General features: G+C 36.1%; 2 protein-coding genes and 1 non-coding gene across 3 annotated transcripts in view; 2 read left to right on the top strand and 1 right to left on the bottom strand.

Moving 5' to 3' along the window:
- Nucleotides 1-15,794, bottom strand: part of LOC128672084 (uncharacterized protein) — a 76,274-nt gene that overhangs the window by 48,234 nt on the left and 12,246 nt on the right. The gene's annotated exons all lie outside the window — the stretch shown is intronic.
- LOC128672085 (aminoacylase-1-like) lies at nucleotides 3,797-10,937 on the top strand. Its single transcript, XM_053748993.1, has 9 exons — nucleotides 3,797-3,970; nucleotides 4,900-5,069; nucleotides 5,816-5,984; nucleotides 6,516-6,662; nucleotides 7,267-7,337; nucleotides 8,658-8,774; nucleotides 8,929-9,024; nucleotides 9,400-9,533; nucleotides 10,247-10,937. Exons 1-9 carry the CDS (start codon nucleotides 3,883-3,885, stop codon nucleotides 10,449-10,451), a joined length of 1,197 nt encoding a protein of 398 aa, XP_053604968.1. The 5' UTR covers nucleotides 3,797-3,882; the 3' UTR covers nucleotides 10,452-10,937.
- Nucleotides 8,355-8,438, top strand: TRNAL-CAG (transfer RNA leucine (anticodon CAG)). Its single transcript has one exon. It is a non-coding gene; the product is annotated as a tRNA-Leu (tRNA).

The following is a 15,794-nucleotide window of genomic DNA, read 5'->3' as shown; positions in this document are numbered from 1 at the left end:
ACGTAACTCAACCCGTTATGCCAAAGAACAACAGGACAAAATAGTTTATGCGATAAAAAGTGGCACCGCGTTGACGTTCGTCGAGTCTCAATACAATTTCTGCGACGGATGTCAAAATCACGGAGCGCGACTGAGCAATGGAGTATGGCTCTAATCGCCGTACATTGTTGGTGTTTCATTACGGTAAACAAAAGCACTCATAAAAACTACGCAATGTTCATGCATTCGAGCTGACATCTGTCCGAGTTCGGCGATAGTGTAATAGCCGACGATGAGGTGAATATAATATGTATCTTAGTTTCAGCGCCATCTACCAAATGCTAATCATAATAATCGCGTTCAGAATTAAACTGAAACCTCAACAATCAGCGCCCTCTGTCCTCCACTGGTACTAACTGAAATTACATGACAACTACAACAATTTCCCGCCTTAAAAGTTTATGAAAATTGCCGCAAGATGGCGAAAATTTTGCAGTGTTTATGCCGGCTATACACTACCGGCAAACTTCAGCAGATTCGGCATACATCGCTGGCTTTTTATTGATTGTAATAGAAGCTCCCATTAATTTGCGATGACATCTGTCTGACGGCGATAGTGCGTAGCCGTCATGAAATTTGATAGGGGAACTCAAAAGGATGCGGACACGATCAACGTACTAGCTTGTGTGAACTTTGATGAAAAAATTCTGGACTCGAGCAGGAATCGAACCCATGTGCCTGGTTTTATTTCCCGCTCGAGTCCAGAATTTTATCATCAATTTTCAAAATTAGTTAATGGTTAATTATACTTATAACGACATAGCCATGTGCTGTGCGTGTGCACGTATAACTAACCATTTAAAAATACCGAAAGCTTAAATATAATTTCATCACAATATGCAGCACTGCAATTATTTGTTATTATTCATAACGTTATGTAGCGTGTACTGATGTCATTGTTAGTCACGAGATCTCGGAACAACTCGAAAGTCCATCCGAATTATGTAGAGTTAGCTTTTGCCCGCGGATTCGCCCGGATGAATTTCCCACGTGAACAGTTATTTTTACGGGATGAAAGTACGCTATATCCTTCTCCATACTTCAAACTACATGTATGCAAAACTTCAATAAGATTGGTTGAGTAGATAGAGCCTGATGAGGTAACAAACAAACGAACTTAGTTTCCTATTTATAATATTAGTTTTGTCCTTTGTCCTTCTTTCACATTAAATCGGTGCATTGGATCGGACGGAGCTGGAGAATAACGTATATTACAAACTATTATTAGTTACTATTTTTTAGTTTAATAATTAAACTAAAAAATAGAACTAAAGAAAGAAACTACTGAAAAAATTATGAAACGTAAAGTCTGGTTTAAAATTTAGACTACTTTTTGTGCAGAAGTGTAATCTTCTTCTTTTTTTATGTTTATTTTAGGCCATCGTCTCTTAGTTCCCTCAGAGGTACAGTTGGTTATATAAGTTCAACAATTTTATATTTCATTTTTAAATTCTATAATAAGTCAAATCAATGTTTCTATATTCCCACGCAACCTCAAATTATTTTAATTCAATTTGTGTGTGGAAATTGATAGATTCATAAAATAAAATCAGGAGGTGTAGACGTAAATTATGATTTCAAGCTTCGTTCTATAAATATTTATAATAACACTCACACACATTTTTTAATATATCTATTTTTATCTTCGCCATTTGTCAACTTTGAATTTGAATATCAAAATTGAAAACTATAGACAACGAAAACTATAGCTTCATTTTACGACCCGTTAGATAACAGATCTATAAATTCTGAAATAATTATGACTCAGAATAAAATTGCAATAAGGCCAGTATACAAATGTTATTTAGAAAAGCGAAGTTTAATTAATCTGTGAATGCTTGTTGAGATCTGTTGTTACATCGGATAATAATTAGGGATTTTAATAATTTTTATTTTTTTTATATAAGCGAAAGTATCTCTTTATTCAACTAATTTTTGCCCGAGGCTACGCCCGCGTTTATTTCTGTGCGAATGCGGTACAGACATAATTTTCATACAAATTTATCTTATACATGCACTGCCCTCATGTCACTTCATGATTGATCGACATCCATGTTGACATATCTTTTTTTCGGAATATTACTCCGAATCGGAATTTTACTTTCACGTCAAAAAATTTGTCTTACAATTTTGTGTTAGATAGACAATATTTTAGTAAGTACGTACATATAAGATAACATACCAATTTGGGTCAACGGTTATCAAAACCGCAGCCGCCGCAACGCAACAGACAGGGGAAATTGGTCGGAAAGACAAACACATAACTGATAAAATACACATACACACAATACAGTAGGTACATACACCGCAGTGGGCCTTGTGGGTTTATTTTCATGTCGGCTCCACATTGTCGTCAAACAGTTTGCCTAAATTTGGATGATTCGTTATACATTGATGGTTTTTCATTGTACAAAATAAAAGCACTCATACTAACTACGCAATGTTCACGCATTCGCTTCTTAAAACCCAAATCTAGGTCCAACATCAGAAAAATTTAAAAGCTCGAGTCTCCAGGAAAAATCTAGTTGTAGGTATATGGCGAGAAATCGACTATAAATTATTATGTTTCAACAAAGCGAGTTTTCAGCGTTAGTTTCAACTGCTCAGTCGCTGTTCCGCTCGAATGTAATGGACAGTTCAATTTGTCAAGCCCACTGAGGCTTTAGTTATTTTAAATTAGAATGGGTTGATACAACTATGCGCTTCAACTTACAATTATAGTATTTCGATGAATTGCACCGTTCCAAGTTATTTTATATATTATTAGAAAGAAAAAAAACATTGTAAGAAACAATAATGATAAGCCGATCTGGCATGATAGGGACCAACACTGTTCAAATGAGTTTCTTTCGGCATTTCTTCTCAGCAGTGGTCGTTCCGAAATGCCAGTAGTTTGTAGCTTGTGAGAAATAACTATAAATATTGACGAGAAAAAGTGCCTGTGAAGGTCTAATTTCTGAATAAATGATTTGAATTTGAATTTGAATTTGAATATACAAGTTTTAAAACATGCAATTTTTACATCGTTACCATTAGAGCGAAGCAGTCATCAAATATACTTTATACAAGTTCTAGCTGACATCTCTCTCACCAGACACGATCACTCAATATTAAAGTACTTTAATAGACAGTAAAAAGGAAAAGTAATTAAAATTTTAAGTTTTGGACGTAAAATATTTTTAGTAAATTTTATGAGCTATTCCGTTAAAATAATCTTCATTAGCATACCTTTTTAATATCGTCCTTGCATAAAAATATATTTATAATTTCACAGTCACAAAGTAACATATCCGTGATATATTCTGAAACAAAATATTTGCCAATTAGTAAGGTCAAACTCAAAAAGTACTCTGTTTTGATGTCGTGCCAATATCCTTACAATTCAAGATACCGAAGCCCACCTGAAGTAGGAAAGAAGAAGTAGAAAAGTGTAACCATATCTCCAAAGCTATGTGTTGTGACTAAGGAAGGAACTGGTACATCAGAGATAACACAAATTAAAAATTCAACTGATGTTGCACATCACTTATTTACTTACCGTCAAAAAATTACATACCCACATCCTACATACTTTTAAAGATTTCCATAATTTTTTTCATACCACGTGACAAGAATAATATTTGCTCTTATCTATACATACCTATACGAAATCTAAAATTTTTGTGGTACTTTACAGTACCGAAAATTTCCACCACGCTTCTTTGCGGTTAGGTACAATTAATTTTAAATATAAAAGGCGTTTTACACATGGCGCATTTTGTAACAATATTTCGTCGATAGTATATCGTATAACATTGAATAGGATAGTGCGACGCCATTTTGTAAGTGTATATAGTGTTCAAAATGGCTGTGGAATACGAGAAAGACCCCTCTGTGAGCAACTTGAGGAATTACCTTCGAATACGATCTGTGCATCCCAATATTAATTACGGTATCTACGCATTTTTTTTTTCTTTAATTCCAAAGCACCTAAAACATTTATAAATACATTAATATTTGTGTGTACTAATGACTCATGAGCCTATATATTTGAATTATTAGTTTATCTTAGGTGAGTAAGTTTTCTTTTTATTGGATGCACTTTTAGCATCATCTTCTTATAGTTGACGGTAGAGAATGTCATATGGCGTTAAGTTCACAATTTGAACCTGTTTATTTTTTGCTATTTTCTTCTTCTCGAGTGAGCTAACACTGGTGTCAAATTTTATCCAAGTCGCCTAAATACAAAGGTAAACTTGACTAACGAAATAATTTCCATGTCTGTGAATTCTGAATAAAGTAGGTACAATATTGTTCAGGCCCATCGACCGAACCGTAATTTAGCTGTATTATAACTTTATGAATGCCTATTGCAAAACTCGTAATCATGTTCCAGTTTTAGTTGGTAGGTAATTAGTATATATATAGTATACTAGCTGCGCCCTAGGTCTTCGCTTCCGTTAGTAAAAGTACCCTATGTGTTATTCCAGGTTATATTCTACCCGTGTACCAAATACTACCGTGTACATAATAATCCGTCGAGCAGACTTTGCGTGAAAGAGTAAATACACACATACATCCTCACATATTTTCACATGTATAATATCAGTAGGATAGGATAGCTCAGCCGAAGACTTCTTATGAATGAGATAATGATGATGGCAGAAGTCCCAAAGCCTAGGGTTCGCGTCTGTGGTTATAAACTTGGTAATGATATTACAACCGACCGCCTGCCTGACTTCAACCCTCTTTGGGAGTGTTATTGTTGCCTATCAATCCTGAGTCGCCTCGTACGACAACCACGGGAAGATATGAAGTGCTCCTATTCTAGGGCGGAACCACACACTTAGCGTTTATAAAATTTGTATGGATCTTCTTCAGCGGAATGCCTGACTTACTTGCGCGGCCAGGCAGCGGAGCTGGGCTTCCCTGTGAAGGTGTTCGAGCCAGTGCCAAAGAAGCCGGTGCTGGTGATGACCTGCGAGGGCCAGGAACCGAGCCTGCCCAGCATCCTGCTCAACTCTCACATGGACGTCGTGCCGGTTTTTGAGGTTATCTTTAAACTCCTTCCTCCAGTATTACCGTTCGGCGATGACCGTTAGACTACAGACAGAGGTCGCTGTTTTGATGTATGAATCAATTTTCCATCTCTTTTTTGTTAGTTCGTGATCTCTAATTACTATTTTCTAACCCCCGACGACAGAAGGAGGGAAAAGTTTGACGCGTCTGTGTATCTGTATGTCTGTCCGTAATATCTAATCCGTGGCTAAACCGATTTAGATCTAGTTTGTTTATATGGAAGAGAATTTAATCGGTTACGTTCTTAGCCTATAAGTACTTTAAAAATGTGTGTTTAGCTGTTTGGAAATCGTCAGCTCTTATCTAACAGAAATCAGAGGATGGCAATGATTTCGGCGTCGAAGTTCTCTTAAATTTTTACGGCGTCGAAGTAAATTTTTGATTTAGTTTTTCCCATATAGGAAAGTATATTTATTAATTTTAGAATCTAGAATCATCTATGATATGTTTTAGGCCGTAAGCTTAATGGCTCATCCATATTAGATTAACGAATATTAGATTGTAAGTTGGCGATAAGTTCTTAACACTATCGTTGAGATGTGAACATGAAATAAACAAAATAATAGATTGAGAGCTTGCAATACATGTGTGACGCCCCCGGTGTTGCAGGCGTCCTTAGCCTTTGGTAACCACTTCCCATCAGGTGGGTCACATGCTTGTTTGCTTGCTAAGTAGTATAACAAAGAATAGAGTAACTGAGTAACTAACCTTATAATAGAAAAGCTGGACATACCCTCCATTCGAAGCGCGCCTGGTCGACGGTGTCATCTACGGCCGAGGAGTACAAGACATGAAATCTGTCGGTATCCTGTATCTGGAAGCCTTGAAGAGGCTCAAGAGCAAGGGCTTGAAATTTAAGAGGACCATCCATCTAACTTTTGTACCAGGTTTGTGATCAAATAAAAAAAAAATATTATACTGAGCACGACTCCTATTATTACGAAGAGTTTGTACTCAAATACAAGCCAATTAATAATTTATGTATTCGTAATTAGAGCTAATTTTCAAATTATATTTCAAAACGTACTTATTTGTTGTAAGGAATTATAGTGCCTATTCACAGTGGTTAATAACTAGTTTATAATAATTTAGTATTCACATTTGTCAAGGGTACAAAATCGAATTCTCGACTAAATAGTGCAGCAAGAACTAACGGAATTATAGTGCCTATTCACAGTGGTTAATAACTAGTTTATAATAATTTAGTATTCACATTTGTCAAGAGTACAAAATCGAATTCTCGACTAAATAGTGCAGCAAGAACTAACTATAAATCTAATCTATTTTAGATATAAGTACTTGTTTGTAAAATACTTAGAATTTGCTATAAGCTTTTGTGTAAACTTTTCTATAAATTGCGACAACATGAATACAATAGACAAAGGTACACAAGATTACACCGACCTTATTTCCCACAGATGAAGAAGTGGGGGGCCTTAAAGGTATGGGCGAGTTCGTGAAAACCGAAGACTTCAAGAAGCTGAACGTAGGATTCTCCCTGGACGAGGGTCTGGCCAGCGCCAGCGAGTACTACCATGTATACAACGCTGAAAGGAGCATCTGGCGTAAGATACGGCTTACAGCCCTTCGTGCACTATATTGCGTCAACACAGAGCATTGCCGCTTCGACTTAGTCTTTTACATAAGTTTGACATTAACGTATGTTGATGCATTGCAGTTGTGGCAATTGGCAACGGAGAAGTGAGGGCCTCGCTCTTATTTAATAGTTGGTTCTGCTTCCGAATTTATAAGGAAAAGCAGAAAACACTATACATAATGTCGTTTACTGACACACACACACATTAATTTTAAAATTGTTAACCGTGGCACCACTTTTAATTTGACTAATATAATTTTGCGACCATTAATATGTACATATAGCAATATGTCTTTACAAAACTAAGTAATCAAAGGGCTTAGTGCGGGTTTGTTCTTTAAATCTCACCATCTAATCGATTCGAAGTGAGCCGCAGGTAACCAATCACGTTGCGACATTGTGAGGCAAGGACAACCACACCTCAATGTGATTGGTTCGCTGCGTCTCACTTTGAATCGACACGTTGGTAATATGTAAATAGTAAACCAGCGTTAAAATAATTAAGTGTGCAATCACAATGACCAAAATAAGTTTTACCGGGTATGAAAATGTAAAATGTCCTGTTTTGACAGATATCACAATGATATGCCCTGGAAAGTCCGGACACGGATCTTTGTTGCTTCCAGACAATAATGGAGAAAAGGTAAACTTCTATTTCATAGGAGATTAGATCCAAATTCTATCTATCTGGGTGTTATTCTAGATTTCAGCCTTCCTCGGATAAATATTGTTTAATAACTACTCGGCCCCATTGCTCCGTTGTGTTTTGAAGTTCGTCGACAGATAACGCATATATTAATAATACGAAACGTCGACGTACATCGTGTCAAAACCTATGGAATTCAATAAATCACAACGGAGCGGCAACGCGCCCGTGTAAGTCCCGGTAGGTCGAAACAACGGGGCAATGTGACCGGGATCTGACTTCGTAATAGCAAAACTTACTTCGTTTCGCGTCTCTTGGTTCTATCTCGTCCGTCTCGATCGTATAATTATATATATCTGTATAACTTACAAAGCATTATTGTCATGCGACAACGATACTATAATTACTTATAATTATTTCAAACACTACGGTCAGGGTTAATTACAGATATGGCATTAACTAGATCTAAGTTAAGGTCTAAAATTAAGTTTGAATTAGTCTGTTCCAACGGGAAACCAATGAACATCAGATTGGAACTGTGCCAAATATCAAAATGATATCTATTTAATTATCGTTCCCTAATTACTTGATACATTTCCGTGTATGCTCACATTTAATATACACTTTTCGTACAATTGAGCATAATATACTGAGTATTCTGAGGCCTCGTTTCACTATTTGCTGTTAAAGTATCTGATAGTCTAAGTCTAATCTAACAGATAGCGTTAAAAATTGTGTTTCACCAGTGTTGTATAGACTGACCAATCACATCTGCCAGATTTATCTAGCAGTTAGGTTTATCTGTCAGATTGCAATATAATATTTTAATTTATCAAGTGCTGAAACGGGTCCTAATTTATAGTAACAGTAGCTACCTAAAATAAGCTACAAATACGTAGATATAAATAGTTACACTACGAGGGTTCTGACAAGTTAAATATTGAATTATTTTTATTAATAGTTTATTTTTATGATACACCGATCGGAATACGTAATTTCGCCCATCTCACTCAAGTCAGGATGGCCGAGCGGTCTAAGGCGCTGCGTTCAGGTCGCAGTCCACTTCTGTGGGCGTGGGTTCGAATCCCACTTCTGACAAAAGTTTTTTGGTTTTTTTTTCTTTACAAGACACTTTTTTATGATCATGTGCAGTGTTAAATGATTGCTTTGTTATTTTACTAATTAGTTTTTTTTTACTCAGAAGCTACACAAATCTTTGACTTCAACCAATTGGTTCTTCTACTTCGTCGAGTCGTTCTAATTGCGACATTTTTTTTTTCTATACGTATATTGAAAAATAATGATATTTTTTACCAGATTCGGTACATCATTGACAAGTTCATGGATCTGAGACAAGAATCGAAGAAGAAGTTAGAAGAGGACAGCAAGCTGACCATCGGAGACGTCACTACCGTAAACTTGACGATGCTAAATGTGAGGCATTGCCCAAAATATCTTATACAACAAAATATAAAGACAAAGAGAAGTGAAAATCTTCATTTGCATGATCGTTTTATAAACGCTCAGTCTGAAAGTGGGTTCACACAGAGTGATTAAAAACGATTTTTTTTTTTTTCAAAACTCACAGGGTGGAATACAAAACAATGTGATTCCAGAGAAATTGACTGTTAGCTTCGACCTGCGCTTGGCTACTACTGTCGACCATGAGGAGTTCGAAAATATGGTATAGTAAAATATATATATTGTATAGTAGTGTATAGTACAAAATATGTTGTACTAGCTTGTGCCCGCGGCATCGCCCGCGTTAATTTCTCACGGGAACAGTTATTTTTCCGGGATAAAAGGTACCCTATGACCTTCTCCATACTTCCAACTACATGTATGCAAAATTTCAAGAAGATTGGTTGAGTAAATAGAGCGTGAAGAGATAACAAACAAACAGACTTACTTTCGCATTTATAATATGTGTTAGGACAAGCATATGGAACGTTCTGGTGCCTATGAACGACAAAAGCCCAAATAATGGTAAGGCAAGGAAGAAGAAGAAGAAACTTTAAATAAATAAATAATATGACTTGTCGATATTTCTGTTCGACAGATAAAGGGTTGGTGCAAGGAAGCTGGGGACAATGTGAGCTATAAGTTCGATCAGAAGGACCCGTACGTGAGCCCTACAAAAGTTGACGATACCAACGCATATTGGTTGGCTTTCAAGGGGACTTTCGATAAACTGTAAGACAAAATCTTTTTAAAAGATTTCAAATATTTATAGTTTATGTACACTATATGTGTTTATCGTAATGATGTACCTAATGTAACATTTATTCATTCTATTATTTTAAATGTTTGTGTGTCCTTCTTTCATGTGAAAATCTATCGAAAATCGACGAAAAATCACCTCGAGAATCGAGGTGATTTTTCGTGATTAGAAAGTGACGTAAGCAACATTTTGCCAATAGCAAAGTGGAAAATAAATAATAAGATAAATCTTGCAAGCAAAAGTCCAGGCGAGATCCAGAGAAATTCTAGAAGCAAAGCCCAAAAAATTGTCAAGTAATCCCAGACACCCGTGTCACCCACGGCTGACGTCGGCGGATATAACAAGAAGCATGTTTAATCTCATTTAATTTACTAGCGGCTTCGCTCAGGTTAAACCAGAATAAAAAGCAGCCTATGTCACTCCTGAAAGTTTCGTCTGTCTCTGTGACAAATTTCATCAAAATCGACCCAGTAGTTTTTGAGTTTATACAAAAATACAACTCTTTTCACTTTATAATATTAGTATGGATGTGTTTTTTAAAATTACTCAACAGATTTAGATGCGTTTTTTTTAATTGACAAAGTGATTCAAGAGGAATTTTTGTATGAATAGAACATGCATAATATGCACCCATGCGAAACACTGGCTGGTCGCTGCTATAGTATAAAATAATATCAAATTTCAGGAAACTCCCGCTCAAAGTCCTCACGTTCCCGGGCGGTACCGATAGCCGTTACGTCCGCGAGAGGAGGATCCCAGCGCTGGGCATCACCCCCTACTGCCACACGCCCCCCCAGATACACGAACACGACGAGAGTCTCAAAGCCGCTACGTTCCTCCACGCAATCTCCGTGTATGAAGAACTTATACCGACTTTGGCTAATGTTTAAAGATGAACAGTAAAAAGCAATTTATGTAAAGACAATTAGCATTCTCTCATTCTCTGTAACACTATTAGATAATTATAGATTTTAGCACCCAATCGCTCAATGTACTTTAAAAAAATTCACTTACAAATAATATTTTATTTTATTGTCCTTTTTCTTCGAGAACTTTTGAACGTCTGATAACATTGGTGAAAATTTGAAAGGCATCTGACAGGATGTTATCATCCTATTTTACTTGAACGTCTGTAAATAACTGAAATTTGGCATGTAAGATTATGTACAATAAAGGTTACTATATTGTTATTATAAGGGTGCGTTGCACCAGTCACTTTGACGTCAACTTTAACTTTTTAAATGGCTTCTAATTTTTCTGCGCACTTTCAAGTTAACGTCTAAAGTTGACTAGTACAACGCACTCTACACTCTAAGAGATGATTTTCCGAACGGGGAAAAATATTTTTACGAGGTAAAACAGACATATAAACTTCATTGTTTTTCATTGATTTACTCAAGTTAACGTCGTTGTCGTTCCGTTTTACAATCACTAGTTGCCGGCAATAAGTTTGCTTTACAACCACTTCAGGGGTAATAGTTAAACTAATGGTAAATGCAACAGGTAAATCTAATTCGCCTTTATTGCACCTTTGTTGATACGCCAGTGATATGTTACGTAATAATGAACTCTATCCTAATTGCAATAAGGTAGGAAAAGTACTCGTATACAGCAGTTTTCACTAATACGCAAATGATTTGTCATTGATTAATGGGCCCTATTACAATAGCAATAGGGTAGTATATAAAACGAAGTCCGTGTGGTAGTAACAACAGTGGTTTATGCCCGATATAAATGTAGGTTTAATCTAACTACCGGTAACGGGATCGCTGGTTTATGCATTTCCGTTTCCTGCAATTGTGTATTATTCTAATTCTGTTCAACCAGTTTCTTAATTTTCTACTATAGCTGTTCCCTGTGGCGACAATGGGATAGCCTTGACGGCTTGTAGGCAACAATAACATTCCCAAAGAGGAATTAGGCGGTCGGTTGTAAAATTACAACCAACAGTGGCCGGCTTCGAAATAGAACTATTTTAATCCCAATAGGAAGTAAATTATTCTATATTTTTGTTTCCCTACGTAATGTATGATTTACAATATGGTCCAAAGAAGAGGCCAAATCATTAAAACTAAGCTTTTATTTTTTGAAACTAACGGCTACGGGGCTTCAAAACCCCGAATGCGAGAGGAACATGCGACGACGAGAGGGAGATAGAAAATTTCTGTGTACATACCTAAGATGAGTACTGCCCACCGATATAGAGTATAAAATATGTGGCACTAAAATGCATCGCAACGGTGTTTATTACCTACTTCGCCTCGCAGATTTATAGCCGAGAACATGAACGAAGCACTAAATAAAATTACTGTTTAATACGTGTTATTTCCTAAATTGGGCAGTAAAAGCTTTTATTAACACGATCTAGATTTGATACAATTACTTATAAATATATACTTAATTTTGATTTATTTTGGCACGCAGGAACGTATGCAAGGCCCTAGAAAATAACTTTTGGTATTAGTTAGATTACATCTGAAGAGGTGGTGGTGTAATGGTTAAGACGCCCGCCTGTGGATCGAAAGGTCCCAGGTTCGAATCCTACTCGTGCCACATGAGTTTGTATACCAATCTGACTCATGTATAGTAGTTTTCATCGACCACACTTGCTTCCGGTGAAGGAAAACATCGTGAGGAAACCTGCACACTGGTCGATTCTTATTAACTTGTGTGTGAAATGGAGAAGGCAATGGCAAACCACTCCATTAATAATGCCAAGAAAGTTGTTGTGTGTGTTTCATTCCACGTAATAAACACGACCTTCAGCCATGAGGAATACGACTATGAAGAAGGTTACATCTCGTACTCTCTTCTTCATAGTCGTATTCCTCATGACTGAGGGTAGTGGTGATGACGTGGAATAAAACACACATAATAACATTCTTGGCACTATTACACAATGGAGTGGTTTGCCATTGCCTTCTCTATTTCACATACAAGTTGATAATCAACCAACGTGCAGGTTTCTTCGCGATGTTTTCCAACACCAGAAGCAAGTGGTGGTTGATACAAACTAATAATAATGTGCCAGATTGGTATACAAACTCATGTGGCACACGAGTAGGATTCGAACCTGGGAACTTTCGGTTCACAGGCGGGCGCGGCCTCTAAACCATTACACCAGCACCGCTTCAAAACTGTAAGATATAATTCGTACTAACTTCAAAGAGTAATGACATAATTCGTACTAACTTCAAACAAAACTCAAAAATAATAAACCAAAGATCTCTCGATATTAAATTTTGATTATAAAAAGGCATCTGTTTTCGTCGAAAACCTACATAATCTTTTTACAGTCCTCAAGAAAGTAATGATTTCGTTTATTCTTCATGCATATGCTTGCCTCTAATTGATTTCGATTTGTCGTGTTGCATGGCGGTACCAGGTACCTATGGAATAGGGTAACGTTCACCTTAAATAAACATACTAGTTTTAGGCAAAAGTTTATTTATTCAAGAAAAAACGAGGTTTCAGAATTGAGTTACTAGGTCAATTGGAAATACAAATAAATAAATAAATAATGGGACAAATCACACAGATTGAGCTAGCCCCAAAATAAGTTCGAGACTTGTGTTATGGGATACTAATTCAAGGATACCATATTTTACAACATATAATTATATAAATAAACATCAGAAAAAGTTAATTTTCCATCATGACCCGACCGGGAATCGAACCCGTGACCTCTCGACTCAGGGGCAAGCACTTTACCACTGCGCCACCGAGGTCGTCAAAATGTTTATAATTACAAATAATAAGTAACTGATATTATAAGTGCTGTAGTGAGTATTTCTTCACGCTATACTACTTACTATATACGTCATACGCTATTTATTTTGGACAATTTCATTCCATAAAAAATATTATAAAAAAAAATTACGTGGGCGAAGCCGCAGGGAAAAACGAGAGAAATCGTCTGATCTTGTCTGTCAAATGACAGAAGTTGGAAATATTTGTTCGAAGTTCATGTGAATGATGGTTATTTGATTATGGTTCCGGATATATTTTCTATAACAGCAGAGGCATAGGGTTCCCTCTTACCATTTTATACGGAACCCTACAAATGGTAACATGGGTCATAATGCAGAACATAGTTGGTACCTAGTTTAAGGACTCTCTTATCAAAGTATAATATAAATGTTTTAAAAATTGTGTGTTGTGTAACCCTATTTATAGTGTGCCAAACGCCGCAGTTTGGGATAAATAACGTTAGTTTAAACTGAGAATGGGTTAAACTTTACCACAGCTTAAGTTTCGTCGTTTAAGCGAAATATGTTTAACACTTTACCTGGTTTTCTTGGATCTAGGACGGCGCATAGAATAAAGAGGTGAATTCTTTTTGATCCTATTAAAATTCAGTATTTGCATTGCATTATAAAACAATAGCTGAGTCCCAGGGTATCGCTCCTGTGGGAATTTCGGAATAAAAAGTACCCTATGTGGATTCTAGGTTATAATCTACCTGTATACCAAATTTCATAACAATCGGTCCAGTAGATTTAGCGTGAAAGAGTAACAAACATACATAAATACATACACACATCCTCACAAACCGCATTTATAATATTAGTAGAATATATCTAGATTTCATTCTTTATTTTTATTAAAATTCAAAAACATATCAGACTCTCTCTCTCTCTCTCTCTCTCTCTCACTTACATGTTACTGGTTTCATTCGCGGCTTTGAGTCACAAAGACCTACGTCAGATTTTGAAGATTCGGCTGTAATTTTATGACCAGCCTCCTGTCTGACGTCACGCCACGTGAGCCTATTGCTGTATATCAGCTGCGAAACGAGAGCAATCCACACAAGTGACATCCACGGAAATCAATGGTATGATCCTATTCTGTGTAGCGACAACAACGACAGAGCGATCAACGTGGCCACGTACTGGTCGAATACCGATGATTCCGACACGACAAGAAGAAGTAAACATTCTCATCAGATTATCTTTATTATAAAATGGCTAAACTAAACATAAAAAAAAAATAATTTACAACAAATACATAAAAAAATAATTTAAAATTTCCTTCCATGAAATCAAATTTATTGTCAGTGACATGACGTTATCATTTACACCAACCACAACTTATTCTGGCTTTTATATCACTTAGAAAAGAGTTTTCAAGAATATTAAATACATAGACAGAGACATAGCGACGAAGTACAAAAGCTTTGCTTTTTTCTCTCGTTATTTTTTCTGACAGCGCAATAAAGAAGTTGTCCGCATGCAGCTTTTTTAGCTAAGCTCCACTTTGCTAAAAGCTTGGCTTTGTCTGGGCACGAAATCAAAATGATTCTTAAAAAACTGTACAACTGCAGAGCCTTTTTTTGTTTGTTAAAACGATCTAATCTTTATTAAATCCAGTGAGATTCTTTTTGTTAAATACATGAGATATCCCAATATGAATAAGATCGTTTTCGTGTAACTGCCACCCGCGAGTGTAAAATCGCGTGGCACAGCTCTTGTAATAAAAGCCTGAAGTAGCAGGTGGTTGTAAAAACACAGGCCAATTTTTTAATTTTAAGGTTTATTACTTACGCTGACCCCGGGTTTCGCGGCGGCACGGCCCCGAATGAGAGAATGAGGCATAATGCCAGAGTATAATAATTGCTCACGAGCGCTATAGGCCATAGTCGTGTCCAAAAAAACATCTATTTGTTAGTCCCCAGCCTATGTATTTATTTATCTATTTTATAAATTAATTAGTTAATTAAATTAATTAATTAGTTTAGTCAATGCCAGTAGAACTAAGTTAAATGAGCTTAACCGATTAGCCAGGCTCCATTCAGAATACTCAATCTGCTAACAAACGGGCTCCGATAGTAATTAAAAATCGATTAGTCGATCCGAGTTAGCACAGACTTATGTATTGAGATTTATTAGATTAACTGTCAATTACAATAGAGAAATGAAGTCTTTTTAGTGGTTCTTGAGCTACATTTGTTGGAAATAGATCTGAATGTGTTGTGAATCATTAGCAAACGTGGCTATTCTTAAATTATTTCTGTTTCATATCATATAATGTTGGTGTTAATTATATGTATGTATATACATATTTTTTATGCTGACATTGCCATGTAAAATATTATTGTATCTGTTCTGCCTAACTCTAAGATTTTCTTTTAATTATTTATCTCAAATCTTAACAGTGATTTTATAATACACCACGGTTAAGATAACAAAGAGGAGAAAATATTTGTATGTTGTAATGAAACCGAAAAACTGCTT

The sequence above is a fragment of the Plodia interpunctella genome, chromosome 8, assembly GCF_027563975.2.
Source record: "Plodia interpunctella isolate USDA-ARS_2022_Savannah chromosome 8, ilPloInte3.2, whole genome shotgun sequence".
Taxonomy (NCBI): Eukaryota; Metazoa; Arthropoda; class Insecta; order Lepidoptera; family Pyralidae; genus Plodia; species Plodia interpunctella.
This window is presented reverse-complemented; position numbering and strand designations above follow the sequence as displayed.

What these genes read in the sequence shown, in the direction of transcription:
- LOC128672085 (XM_053748993.1), top strand. Translation starts at nt 3,883, where the DNA reads ATGGCTGTGGAATACGAGAAAGACCCCTCTGTGAGCAACTTGAGGAAT. An exon ending in ACGTCGTGCCGGTTTTTGAG is followed by an intron (nt 5,070 to 5,815) that starts GTTATCTTTAAA and finishes ACCTTATAATAG; the next exon opens with AAAAGCTGGACATACCCTCC. An exon ending in AAGGGGACTTTCGATAAACT is followed by an intron (nt 9,534 to 10,246) that starts GTAAGACAAAAT and finishes ATCAAATTTCAG; the next exon opens with GAAACTCCCGCTCAAAGTCC.